Below are 14,583 nucleotides of genomic sequence, written 5' to 3' on the forward strand. Positions count from 1 at the left end.
AAATGTTACGATTCTGTCTACTGTAACAAACACTCGAGCACACGATATTATCTCATCATTAATAATTGTGCAGATGTATTTTTAATGTCACCACAAACACCTTTTTTTGTTTGTTTTTTTGCAGAATTGATTTTCTGGTTGGTTTTTAATGCTTTTGTTAATAGCTTGTACAGTAGGTCTTCCAGTAAATAAACTCTCGCGCATTCTCGCCTTTAAGATGATCGGGTTTCAGGAAACACAGGATACCCCAAAGCCAACCCGTAACCATAAGGCTGAACTCTCGGCCCTTTTCTTCCACTCGCTTCGGCTTTCTTACCTGTTGGCTCCTGCGTCAGTTGCACTTCAATATCATCCACCAGCATGTCCTGCGTGTAGGCCAGGGAGCCATTGTGAGGGGTGGGGGAGACCCCTAGAAGTTTGCACATCAGAGGGTAGATGTTGATACTGTCAAAGGGAGCGGCCAGGAAGTTCTTCTTGAAGTCGGGGCCAAAGGCTCGGAAGATGGTTTTCATATCCATGTGCTCGTTAGTAAAGCTGTGATCTCCTTTGTTGACATTAAGTATAATTCTCTGTTGGAAAAACACATTGAAACAGTGTTGGGATTGTCTGGGAATACAAATTAGAGGGTAAGGGGAAAAGTGCAAAGGCTCCCCATCGTAATATCTACAGTAGCTCACCATAACACCGTTTGGAATATTTGAAAAAAGGGTTACATTATGTGTAATGGTTAACTTTAATTCTCATTGGATTTTATTCCCCACCATAAGCTGACGTCCAGTCCAGGCTTTGGTTTCAATTGCTGCGCAGTAATAACGGGATCCTGAACTGAATGAGTCAGAAAATGGAAGGATAAACGGGTGGATGCTTTTTGTATGATTACAAAGAAAGAGCAATACAGACGGTGAGTGCTGACCTGAAGATGCACCACAGCAGGTCCATCCATCCACCCATCTGTCTTCCAAACCCACTGATCTAGCAGTCAATGGATGCAAGGCAGGAACAGGCCCTGGAGAGGGCGCCAGCCCATCAGAGTGAACACACACACACACACACACACATCAAGGACCAATTTAGCAACAGCAATCCACCGAACCTGCATGACTTTGGACTGTGGAAGGAAACTGGAGCTCTGTCTCAAGTTATGAAGGACTTGAAATGATCTAATCGTCGTCTCCTCACAATTGTCTCAAAAATGCTTTCTAGTTGCTGGGCAACTACTGATCAACATCCCATTGTCAAAATGAACATTCTCAGTGTTTTATGCTCCCAAAGCATCCCAACCCAGAAACCACTGCAGTATTCTTAGTAACTATTGATGCTGCTACAATAAGAACCAGGAAACAGGACAAAGGTTTAAAGTATGGTGTGCTCCAAGTGTGCTGCTTGGCAGTTAGCGTTTTACCGTGTGACACAGCTTCTCATTTCCTTTTTATAACGAGCTGTGCTACCTTTCTAAGACAAGCTGAAGTCCAAATAATCGGCGTAGACCTCGACGTTAACTGTAAAATGTATTTTGTAATGCATGTACTAATAAAATGCTCTGCATTTGTCATTCCAACAGATGGCGCATCACAAACATCTGTAGTAATAAAGTGCATTTGACTTAAAATATGATATTTTATATAAGGACACTACTTTTCTAATAATTATATGTCTATGTTATATAAGCTCATATGGATCTGCTGCTTATTCATTACCATTGTACCTAATTTTATGTTTTTCTTTTCTTGTAATTTTCTCATGGACATCTTAATAATAATTAATAATAATTCTTTGCATTTATATAGCGCTTTTCTCACTACTCAAAGCGCTCAGCAATTGCAGGTTAAGGGCCTTGCTTAAGGGCCCAACAGAGCAGAGTCTCTATTGGCATTTATAGGATTCGAACCGGCAACCTTCCGATTGCCAGTACAGATCCTTAGCCTCAGAGCCACCACTCCGCCTTGGAAAACTCTTTGAGCTACATTCTTTGTATAAAAACTTGTTACAAAAATAAAATGTTGTTACTACTGCAAATGTTTGTGGTGCACCATCTGTTGGAATGGCAAATGCAATGCATCTGTCTCTGCTATATGCCATTTTCATGCATGTATGTGTATATACAGTATGTGTGTGTGTGTGTGTATATATATAACTAATCTTGTCCTATTGCATAGCCCATCACTCATACATAAATTACGCAATAACATTACAATACATCCTTCTTTCAACAGTAATTTGGCCGGTGGAAGACCAGACGGTGTTAACGGTTGTAGATATTCTTTGTGATATTGTAAGTTGATGTTTTCATCTTCCGCACCATCACCACCAATTGTTTCAGCAGAGTCTACTGATATGCGTTTAACCAATTGTCACATTAATTCGTTTGACTTCATCATTTCTCTGTGCTAGGATTGCCTGTGTACTCATTTCTTCTGTTGATAACCCTTCAGAATGAAATTCTTTATTAAGTTTTGGACATAATACGTCTTCTTTTATTGGGAACTGAAAGTGGGGAAAATGTAAAAATTTACAAGAGCTGAGAGCGCAGGAACTGTGACTGACAAAAGCATTCACACGAATGAGAGGTGAGAGGACCGCGGGCAGGCGTGGGGCCGTTAACCATAAATGGTTGAGAGGAGGGCAGGGCTTGAAAAAATCTCTTGGCAATAGTCTTGTCTCAAGATTTTCTTTTATAATAGAGAGATATAAGAGATATACTGTGTGTATATATATAATATATCTACATATATATAAGATTTATACACTAGCTGTGCTACCCATCTAAGACAGGTTCAGATCTTAGTAATCAATGTAGATCTCAGTGTTACTGTTTGCAGCGCACCCTCTACTTAAATATACTTTGTAATGCGTGTTCCAACTGATGGCGCATGGCAAACAGTTGTTGAAAAAAATTGCATTACTACAAAAATTTGTGATGCACTCTCTTGGAATAACAATTCATATGTCTCTGTCAAATGCCATTTGTATGGGATTTGTAAAAGCAGCATTAATGTGTGTGATGCACCATCTGTTGGAATGACATGACATGCAGACACTTATCCTTGTATTAAGGTAGACTAGCTGTGCTCCCCATCTAAGACGGGCTCAAATCTTAGTAATCAATGTAGACCTCAGCGTTAAAATTTGCAGTGCATCATCTATTGGAATATATTTTATAATTCATGTAGCAATATAATGCATTGCATTTGTCATTCCAACAGATGGTGCATCACAAACACTTGTAGTACTAAAATGCACTGTATTTGTCATTCCAACAGATGGTGCATCACAAACACTTGTAGTACTAAAATGCATTGCATTTGACATTCCAACAGATGGTGCACCACAAATATTTGTAGTAATAAAATGCACTGCATTTGTCATTCCATCAGATGGTGCATCGCAAACATTTGTAGTAATAAAATGCACTGCATTTGTCATTCCAACAGATGGTGCATCACAAACATTTGTAGTAATAAAATGCATTGCATTTGTCAATCCAACAGATGGTGCATCACAAACATTTGTAGTAATAAAATGCACTGCATTTGTCATTCCATCAGATGGTGCATCGCAAACATTTGTAGTAATAAAATGCACTGCATTTGTCATTCCAACAGACGGTGCATCGCAAACATTTGTAGTAATAAAATGCACTGTATTTGTCATTCCATCAGATGGTGCATCGCAAACATTTGTAGTAATAAAATGCACTGCATTTGTCATTCCAACAGATGGTGCATCACAAACATTTGTAGTAATAAAATGCATTGCATTTGTCAATCCAACAGATGGTGCATCACAAACATTTGTAGTACTAAAATGCATTGCATTTGTAATTCCAACAGATGGTGCACCACAAACATTTGTAGTACTAAAATGCATTACTGCAAATGTTTATGATACGCCATCTTTTAAAATGACAAATGCAATGCATATGTCAGTCAGTCAGTCAGTCATTGTCCAACCCGTTATATCCTAACACAGGGGTCTGCTGGAGCCAATCCCAGCCAGCACAGGGTGCAAGGCAGGAACAAACCCTGGGTAGGGTGCCAGCCCACCACAGGACACACACACACACCAAGCACACACTATAGACAATTTAGGACCACCAATGCACCTAACCTACATGTCTTTGGACTGTTGGGAGGAAACCCACGCAGACACGAGGAGAACATGCAAACTCCACGCAGGGAGGGCCCGGGAAGCAAACCCAGGTCTCCTTACTGTGAGGCAGCAGCGCTACCACTGCATCACCGTGCCACCCGGCAATGCATATGTCTCTGTTATAAACCATTCAGTATGGGATTTATAAAGGCAATGTTAATGATGTGCAATCTGTTGGAATGAATGAGACACAGATGCACAGACACTGACCCTTTTTATTAAAGTATCATTTTAGCAGGGGTCTATAAAGTGCCCGAATGGGGTTGCTGGTCTCCATCAAATTAAAGATCAAAACGGTCCTGCTGTGTTCCTGCCGACTGAACAAGTTCACTTTGATCAACAACCCTATAAGGAGCTCATCGGCGAGGGTCCCATCCCCTCATATCCCCACTAATCCTTTTGTGATTGCTCTTGTGATCACTGACGGCCATCACTGTCCAAGCTGCCAGATCAGATTATCATTTGAAACACCGGTGAAGCTCAGTCGAGGTGGCTTCTTAAACATCTGATATGCAGTACTAGGAAGTCTTACGTTACCGAGCAGAGTTGAAAGGATATTGTTTAAAATGTTACTTGGCAACAAGGTATTGAAGGCCAAACAGAAAAAAAAACAAAAGGTCTCTTACCGAGTTGAGGTTGTAGCCCAAATCCCCATAGAGGACAATGGGAAGGATTCTGTTCTGTTTGGCAATGTGGAAACTCTCTGGAACTTCTTCTTTCTTAAAGACTTTGAGATGAGGGTGAGCATTCTTTAAGGCCTGATAAACCTCTTCCACTTTGCCTTCCTTTGGTAAAATCATCCCATACCCGCCATAATCTAAGAGGTCAAAGTGGACAAGCTGATTGAATTTGATGTAGTTTGACAGCTTGATCTCCTCGACTGCTGGGGCCTTCTTGATTGTGGTCATACCATGGTCAGACGTAATGATAACATTCAGCTTGTTTTTCAAATTGTGCTTTTCTATGGCTTTCAGGAGATAGCCTATGGTCCTGTCAATTTGCTGGATCATTAAACGCCTTTCTTTCGTCTCTGGACCCTTTGCGTGTCCGACAGCATCAGGCTCTCCATAATACAATGTCACAAAGTCAAAATTCTCCTTTGTAAACCAACCCATAACGATATCAATGTTCTCCCTCCACTCGGTTTCGTTGGAATCTGGATGGCCGTAAGACTCCACCAAAGATCGGGTGACGGACTGACCACTGAAGTTGGCACCACCACCAGGATAGTGAAAGGATGCCGTTTTCAAACCCTAAATTAGAAAATGGAACATTTCAGTACACTCTCTCTCTCTTTTCGTTTCCCCTAAATGTTCTCTCTGAAAAGCTACATGTGATAAATTGCTTTACTTGGTTTTGCGCTGTAATCCACAAGGGCAGCACTCCGTTGTCCCACCACTCTGATCTGTTTTGAGTTGCTTTGTGGGTCAGTTTGAGAAGAGTCTTGGGGTTGAACATCAGGTTGTGCACAACTCCGTGGTCTTCAATCCACCTGCCTAGATTTACAAATAAGTAAATACACTGTGAAAAGGACGCCGTATACAGTAGCGCCCGACCCGGCACAGACTTACACAGAGGTACGTGTAAAAGTACAAAAAGACTTTATTTTTCTTCAGCTGGAGGGCATGTCTTCCCTGTGAACCCTCCAGCCACAACCCAGTCCCAAAGCATTTTCAGCAAACCATGATGACACTCCCGTTTGGCACCACCACTCCTCCCAGGCAACCTCGTCCTCTTCCTCCCAATTCTGGCCCTGAGTGATGGTCGCCAGCCCTTTTTTTATAGCCCACCCGGAAGTGCTCCAGGAGCTTGATCACCTGTTGCTAATTGCACTTCCAGGCGGGGCTGTAGAGGTGTCCAGGCTGGCCCCGGGATCCATGCAGCACCCCCTGCCGGTCATCCCAGATCCCCACAGGGTTGTGAAGAACTCCATCTCTCATGGAACCCTGCGGCAAACTGAGGCACCATCCTCACCCAGGGAGGCTGCCACCAAGCGTCCCAGGGGAGGCCCATGGCTGCTCCCCCGGAACATAAGTAGAGGGGGCATCCCGGCCGGGCATTGACCTGGTCGCCTGCCACAACACATAAATATACAGGGGTGGGCAAAAGTAGGGTTACAGTTGTTAGCCTGGAAAAAGACATGCAGGTTATGCTTATTAGAATAGCTTTGTTAACTCAAAAGAATGGCACAGTATATTGTGGGGCGGTATACCGGTTCATACCGAAAACCGTTTTTTATTTTTGTCATGATATGGATTTTTCTTATACCGCAACACCGGTTTAAATAGCCTAAACAACGCTTGGAACGTGGCGCAGTGGGAAACTGTGTGCAGGGGTTCTCAACGTCGGTCCTGGGGACCCCCTGTTGCTGCAGGTTTTTGTTCCAACCTGCTTCTGTTTTTAATTGAACTCCTGGGATAATTAAGTGAACTGATATTTCCCAAGTTCTGTGTTTATGGAGCAATATATTAAACTATCCATCCATCCATTTTCCAACCCGCTGAATCCAAACACAGGGTCACGGGGGTCTGCTGGAGCCAATCCCAGCCAACACAGGGCACAAGGCAGGAACCAATCCCGGGCAGGGTGCCAACCCACCGCAGGACACACACAAACACACCAAGCACACACTAGGGCCAATTTAGAATCTCCAATGCACCTAACCTGCATGTCTTTGGACTGTGGGAGGAAACCGGAGCGCCCGGAGGAAACCCACGCAGACACGGGGAGAACATACAAACTCCACGCAGGGAGGACCCGGGAAGCGAACCCAGGTCTCCCAACTGCAAGGCAGCAGCGCTACCCACTGCGGCACCGTGCCGCCCTATATTAAACTAAGTTTGCTAAAAAAAAAAAATATTAAAATGTACCAAGCAGTTATATAGGAACTAGGGGGCTCTGCCCCCTGCTCGCTTCGCTTGCCAACCCCTGGCGTTGGGGCATGACAAAGAGTGAGATGTATGAATTAGATATAGAATAGTGTGCAGGTTTGGATGATGCCTATAGAAATAAAAAATAGAGTGTTTGGCATAGAGTAATGTTTTATTGGAATATTTCTTTGTATACAACATTAGTAGTAAAGATGGTGTCTTGTCCTTGAATGAGTCTTCCTTGGTATGGATCATTTATAACTTTAACATCAGATGAACGTCGAACACGTGAGAAGGCAACATAAAGTTGTTCATGTCCAAAAACGGGTTCAGAGAGGTAGATGCCAACCTTGTCCATGGTTTGTCCTTGTGATTTGTTGATGGTCATGGCAAATGCAGGTTTAATGGGGAACTGTCGGCGTTTCAATGTAAAAGGTAATTCTAGGTCAGAACTCGTAAGGTCAATTCTAGGAATGAGAACAGTATTGTTAGCATGTGATCCTGTAAGAACTGTTGCTTGAATAACATTGTGTGTCATGGTGTTGACGACTAAACGTGTGCCATTGCATAAACCCTGTTTAGTGTTAAGGTTTCTTAATAGCACGATTATTGTTCCGTTTTTAAGGGTAAGGTTGTGTTGTGGTCATCCGGCCGGGTTAATAGTGTTCAAATATTCTAAGGGGAAATTCAGATGTTCATTGTCGTCATCAGAGTCAACTTTGTCAGAGCTTAGAAAGAGCCGTGTCTCTCCAGGAAGTAATGAAATAACCTGGTTATTAATGTGATTAACATTAATATTTTTTGGACATAATATAGTGCGTTGTGTTAACCACATATGCGAAAGCAGTATGGGCCATTGCCTTTTGGTGACCTGATATGTACTCCGGTAGATGCAAAAGCAAATGAACTATTGTAGGATCTAATGCAGTTCATAAAGTTTTTACTTTCAGGCACATCGTTAGTTAGAAGCTTCTGTAGATATTCAGGATATGAATGTAAAGGAGGCCTTCTAATCTGCCCCTTTTGACAACAACGTGTAAATTCATTATTTGTATTGCCAGTTGTTTCTTCTGGGAAGTTAAGTGAATGACAATGATTGCAAATGACATTCATTAATCCCAATGAATTTTCCTCAATAGTGGACTCATTATTGAAGGTGCTGTCAGCCAACTGGCGTAAGCGTTTAGCAGGTGTCTGGCGTTGATGTCCGCGACGGGCATGTTTTGCTTGTGGCGTTTGAGTGCCGCGTTGTTGCATGTCCACTATTTGTGACGCGCTATTTTGGAGTTTTAATTGATTCGCCTCCGCTTTGCGAAAAGTCCGTTTCAGTCTATGTCGTGCATTGTTTGTATCGAGCCTTGTCCGTTTTTGTATGTCGGTCAGTTGAGCTTTCTGCTTTTGGAGTCTTGCTTGCTTGTTTTCTGGCAGTTCATATGCGCGTTGTACACGTCTGCGTTCATTTATTCTGTCTCTTCGCTCCCTTTTTTGTATGTCTGAGATGCGAGCTCTTTCGGTTTGAAATCGTGCTTGTTTTGATGCAGCACTTTGAGACGCGCGCTGTATGCGTCTACGTTCATTGTGTCTGTCCATTTGGGCACGTCTCTGTAACGGGGTTACTTGAGCTTTGTGTTTTTTGATCCGAGATATTTTTTCTCCCGGAGTTTCCGAAGCGCGTTGTATGCGCCGCCGTGTATTTTGTTGTTTCATTCGTGTTCGTGTGTTTGGTCCCGTTATCCGATCCGAATCGTTTTGTACCCGTGACCGTGTATTCATGACTTGCTTGTTCCTCAGCATGCGAAATATGGATAAGTAATAAGGAGGATCGCACTCACTGTTAATATGTAGCCTTTTCTGCAGTTGAACGGTTAATAGTGCTTTATTGTAAGGAGATCCACCTATGCTGCCTAGTGTGAAGGTGTTGAGATGACGTATGTTTAATATGGACGTTACCTTTAGAAATGTGGCTTTCGGTGTCACTTCTTATTGATGTGGGGGGGGGGGGGGGGGGGTGAGTGAGGATTGTTGTTGCGCGAGCGTCTTCTTTCTTTTTGTGTTCCAGGGGCTTGTTGAATCCCCCTCTTGGTGTGTGTCCCGTCCGGTGCCTGTAAGGGGGTGGGGTGCCTTGCTGTTGTGCGCGAGCGTCTTCTTTTTTTTTTGTGTGCTAGTTTCGTGTGCAATGGGTTCCGTGCGGCGCCTGCTTTTGACTACTTTTTTCTGTGCCTTTTCCTTTTTTCTGTGCTCGCGGCGCCTCATTTCTTTGACTCCTTTTTTCTGTGGTCTTGTCCGCCTCTCGCGGCCCCTCATCCGCCTCTCACAGCCCCTCATTTCTTGGGGCGCCTGCGCAGTACGTCTTTTTGCGGCTACGGCCCATGGCCGGATGTCCCTGCGTCCATCCGGTTTAGCATTCTCGGTTAGTAATATGGATAATGTATTTTTTTTCTTTTTAACAGTATTTTCATCTTGATTTTCATTCTACTTTTCAAGGTGTTCTAATTGTTTAATTAATCCATTATTTACTAATTAGTGGGTCTGACGCTAAAGTAGTTGCAGCCTTTGATTATTCAGTGTGTTGTTTGCCGGGGTGTCTGCTCTGCTCGTTTTAAGTTGTCATTATTAAGATACAACGAAGGGGGAAAAACTACACAAAGAAGGCAAAGTATAATGAAATCAACAAGCTGAGTTATTGAGCGGTGAAAATGGACAGAGAACATTCCGAAACTTGAGCTGTAGCAGATGATAAAGCTGAACACGATGACACAGAAGAACTTTTGCTGAAAATAGGAGCCATGTCTGTTGTCTGGAGATACTTTGGTTTTAACAGGTCAGATGTGGACCAAACAACTATTTACTGCTGTTGTGATGTGAAATTTTGCATACAAGTTGATAAATATTTTTTATGTCTTTATTTGTAACTTGGGTAATATTAGTGTTACATTTTTGATAAGAACAGCAGTGGTTTAAGAATCCCTTTCCCCCCTTTAGGAATGAGTCTCTTTGTAATTTTACGATAGGTGTGGTAAGCAGCCCGGACACAGACAGGGGGACACTGCTGGTTTGCACCCAAACACACGTTTACTCATTTTTAGTACTCCCGCACCGATCACCCTTAGTCCAGGCCTTTCTCTGCAATGCCTCTCCTTCTGACCGCCTCCACCCCTCTCCTCTGAGCTCTGTCCTCTTCCACCTGACTCCAGCCATCGAATGGAGAGAGGCGGCCCCTTTTTATCTTCACCCTGACGTGCTCCATGAGTCTCACAATGAACTTCTGCCGGCACTCCCTGGTGTGGCTTAAGTGCCGGGTGTCCCTGGTCTTCGTCCCTCCGGCACTTCTTTTTTTTTTTTTTTTATATTTTTATTTTATTAATTTTCATTGTAATCATTCCATATAAACAGATCAATTTATAACCCAACAAATTTGAAGACAAATCAAACCCCACCCCTGAGAAGGAGAGCTTAGCTAAAGGAAAATTGCTTTAAGCTTTTTAATAAGGCAACATTAGACAAAAGAAGGGGAGAAGTAAATATCTATGTAAATATGAGATGGAGAAGGGAGTTAAATGCAATAATAGTTAATTCTCTTATTCTAAAATAATATTGATTAAATCCTGCCTTGTTTTGAAAAAATTTTGTACAGATCCTCTAACTGAAAATTTGATTTTTTCCAATTTCAAATAATATAAAACATCGGTTTCCCACTGACTTATAAGAGGAGAATTAGGATTCTTCCAATTTAACAAAATAAGTCTGCGTGCCAAGAGTGTAGTGAATGCAATCACCATTTGTTTGTCCTTCTCCAATTCAAGTCCATCTGGAAGGACACCAAACACAGCTGTTAGTGGGTTAGGAGGGATTGTGATACTAAGGCTGTCTGAGAGGCACTTAAACATTTTTGTCCAAAATGATATTAGTTTGGTGCAGGCCCAAAACATGTGACCCAGTGAGGCAGGAGCTTGGTTGCAGCGCTCGCAGGTTGGATCCTGGCCTGGAAACATTTTGGACAGTTTTAAGCGAGACAGATGAACTCGATATATAATTTTTAGTTGAATAATTCTATGCATTGCGCATATAGAACTCGAGTGAATTCTCTGCTTTGCTACCTTCCACTCCTTTTCTGATATATTGATTAAGAGATCTTTTTCCCAATGTCCTCTTGGATCTTTGAAAGGTAGGGACTCTAATAAGATTTTATATATTGCGGAAATAGTGTTTGTTTCCTCGGAATTGAGCAGTATTTTTTCCAGCATTGTGGAGGGTGCAAGGTGGGGGAAATCGGGCAATTTCTGTTTAACAAAATTTCTAATTTGAAGATAGTAAAAGAAATGTGTAGCTGGGAGGTTAAATTTTGAACGTAATTGTTCAAAAGATGTAAATATGTTGTCTATATAAAGATCTCAGAGCATTTTTTAATCCCAAAACTTTTCCAGGTATTAAAAACTGGATATACTTGCGAAGGTTGAAAGAGGTGGTTCTCTTGCAGAGGTGCCACTGATAAAAGATTTTCCATCTTAAAATGCTTCCTAATTTGGTTCCATATTCTGAGTGAGTAAAGCACAATTGGGTTATTAGTATATTTGTGATAACTTTCATTTATTGGAGAGCAGAGCAGGGAATATAAAGAAGTACTACAGGATTTTACTTCTATTGCGGACCAAGCCTGTGTATGTTCATTTATTTGTGTCCAGGTTTTTATGGCTTGTATGTTTGCTGCCCAGTAATAAAACTGAAAATTAGGTAAAGCCATGCCACCTTCTGCCTGAGGTCTTTGTAGGGTCGCTCTTCGGATACGTGGGTGTTTTGAGTTCCAAATGAATGAGGTTATTATTGAATCTAACTGTTTAAAAAACGATTTATTGATATATATTGAAATGTTTTGAAATAAAAAGAGAAGTTTAGGAAGGATATTCATCTTAACAATGTTAATTCTTCCGGCTAGAGTGAGATGAAGGGTTGACCATCTATGCAAGTCTTGCTTAATTTTTTCCATACAGACGCCAAAATTTTGTTGATAAAGAGCTTTATGTTTACTTGTGATATTTACCCCTAGGTATTTAAACTGATCTGCTATGGTAAAAGGTAGGGTGTCTAATCTAATATTATATGCTTGTGAATTCACTGGAAAGAGTATACTTTTATTCAGATTAATTCTAAGACCAGATATCTTTTGAAATTCTGTTAGTGCTGTTTAAAACAGCAGGGACAGTGTTTTCTGGGTCCGATATATATAAGACCATATCATCTGCATATAGAGAAATTTTCTGTTCCAGTCCTTCTCTGACAATCCCCTTTATCTGATAAGAATTTTGGCAGTGAACCGCCAGTGGTTCAATAGCGATTGCAAACAACAGTGGCGACAAGGGACATCCTTGTCTGGTACCACGTTCTAGTTTAAAGTAGTGTGAGCAAATGTTATTAATACAAACTGAAGCTTCTGGACTGGTATACAGTAGTTTGATCCAAGCACAAATATTCGGGCCAAACCCAAATTTCTCCAATGCAGTGAAAAGGTAATTCCATTCGATCATGTCAAATGCCTTTTCTGCGTCTAATGATAGTAATATCTCTGGGGTGTTTGATTTTGCTGGTGAATATATAACATTAAACAAGCGTCGGAGATTTGAAGATAGATGTCGGCCTTTAATAAATCCAGTTTGATCTTGTGATATTACCGAGGGCAGCACTTTCTCCATCCTTCTAGCTAGGATTTTTGAGAGTATCTTAACAACATTATTCAGGAGTGAAATTGGTCTATATGATGCACATTGTAACAAGTCCTTATTTTGTTTAGGAAAGACGGTGATTAATGCTTGTCGAAATGTTTGAGGTAGTATTTGGTGGTCTTTAGCTTCTGTAAATGTTGCCAATAAGAGTGGAGCTAGCTGAGTGGAGAATTTCTTATAAAACTCTACGGGGTAACCATCAGGGCCTGATGATTTCCCGCTTTGTAGTGACTTTATAGTGTCTAGTAATTCTGTTAGCGTTAGAGGTTTATCCAGTTCCTCAGCACTTAAAGCATCTATTTGTGGTATTTGTGAATTATCCAGAAATGCATTAGATTGCGTGTTGTCTTCTTTGGGCTCAGTGGAATATAAAGACTTATAGTAATCTCTAAATGTGTGCATTATTTTATTATGGTCGATGATTTCTTCTCCATTCTTGTTGGTGATTACTGGTATTGCATTGTGAACTTCTTGTTTATGAATTTGTTGAGCTAAAAGCTTATTAGCTTTTTCTCCGTGTTCATAGTAATGCTGTCTAGACTTATAAATAAGTTGTTCAGTTTCTTTAGTTGTTAAGATGTTAAGTTCTGTATGCAGGGCCTGCCTTTTCCTGTGAAGAGCTTCACTTGGACGCCTGGCTTGTTCTTCATCTATTCCAGTAATTTCATTTCTTAGCTCTGACACTTTCTTGGTTTCTAATTTATTTCTATGGGAAAGATATGAAATAATCTGGCCTCTTAAGAAGGCCTTTAGAGTTTCCCAGAGTGTTCCTGCAGAAACCTCTGTGGACGTGTTTGTCTCTAGGAAGAAGCTGATTTGTTTGGATATAAATTCTGTGCAGTTCTCGTCTGCCAATAAAAGAGGGTTAAGATGCCATCTGCGAGGTGGGTGTGAGGGGCTTAATGATTTTAGCTCCAAGACTAGAGGGGCATGGTCAGAGATAACAATTGTGTCATATTTGCATGATTTAATTGTAGGCAGGAAATTATTATCTATAAAAAAATAATCAATTCTTGAGTAGCTATAATGCACTGGTGAGTAGAACGAATATGTTCTTGAGTTTGGGTTAAGAAACCTCCAGGGGTCTGATAAGTTGTGATCATTTAAAAACTGTGTAATTATCTTTGCAGTATTAGATGTCGTCCCCCCTGTCACAGGAGTCCTATCTAAGAGTGGATTTAAAACACAATTAAAGTCCCCAGCCATTATAATTTTATGAGTGTTCACATTGGGAATGGATGCAAATAGATTTTGCATGAATTCCTTATCATCAACATTGGGTGCATAAACATTTATCAAAATCATTTTACTGTTATATAAGTTGCCCATGACCATCACATATCTCCCTTCAGGGTCCGACACTACCTCTGATGCTACAAATGGAACTGTTCTATGTATGAGAATTCCCACCCCTCTAGTTTTCTTTATAAAGCTAGAATGGAACATTTGGCCAGTCCAGTCTTTTTGTAATCTGAACTGATCCTTGGTTAGTAAGTGGGTCTCCTGTAGAAATACTATTTTAGCGTTTAAGCCTGTTAGGTGAGAGCATACTTTCTTTCTCTTTAATTCGTGATTCAGGCCTTTAACATTCCAGCTCACAAAGTTAACTGTCCCATCATGGAGACATTGATTCTGAGTTTTTAATGTCATTTATAGTTTTAATTGGTAATATGGCAGTTTTAATCTTAGTTTCAAGATTCCCCATGAGTTATTGCATTTTAGCCTATTGTTGCATTGATATTTATAATTATAAGAATTACAAGAATAGATTAGATATAACCTGCTCTCCTTCTCTCCCCCCTTTATCCCCCCACCCCCCCATTTTGCCTCCCCACATGAGGCTAGAT

At 41.2% G+C, this 14,583-nt stretch overlaps 1 protein-coding gene across 1 annotated transcript in view; it reads right to left on the minus strand.

Annotated features, from left to right (window-relative positions):
- zgc:153896 (uncharacterized protein LOC569930 homolog) overlaps positions 1 to 14,583 on the minus strand; it is a 50,092-nt gene that overhangs the window by 20,867 nt on the left and 14,642 nt on the right. The window contains exons 2-4 of the mRNA XM_028814627.2: positions 5,500 to 5,645; positions 4,776 to 5,402; positions 317 to 569 (exon numbers count right to left, since the gene is read on the minus strand). Coding sequence (XP_028670460.1) covers positions 317 to 569; positions 4,776 to 5,402; positions 5,500 to 5,645 — 1,026 coding nt within the window. The remainder of the gene's footprint in view (positions 1 to 316; positions 570 to 4,775; positions 5,403 to 5,499; positions 5,646 to 14,583) is intronic.

Source organism: Erpetoichthys calabaricus, chromosome 11, assembly GCF_900747795.2.
Source record: "Erpetoichthys calabaricus chromosome 11, fErpCal1.3, whole genome shotgun sequence".
Classification (NCBI taxonomy): domain Eukaryota; kingdom Metazoa; phylum Chordata; class Cladistia; order Polypteriformes; family Polypteridae; genus Erpetoichthys; species Erpetoichthys calabaricus.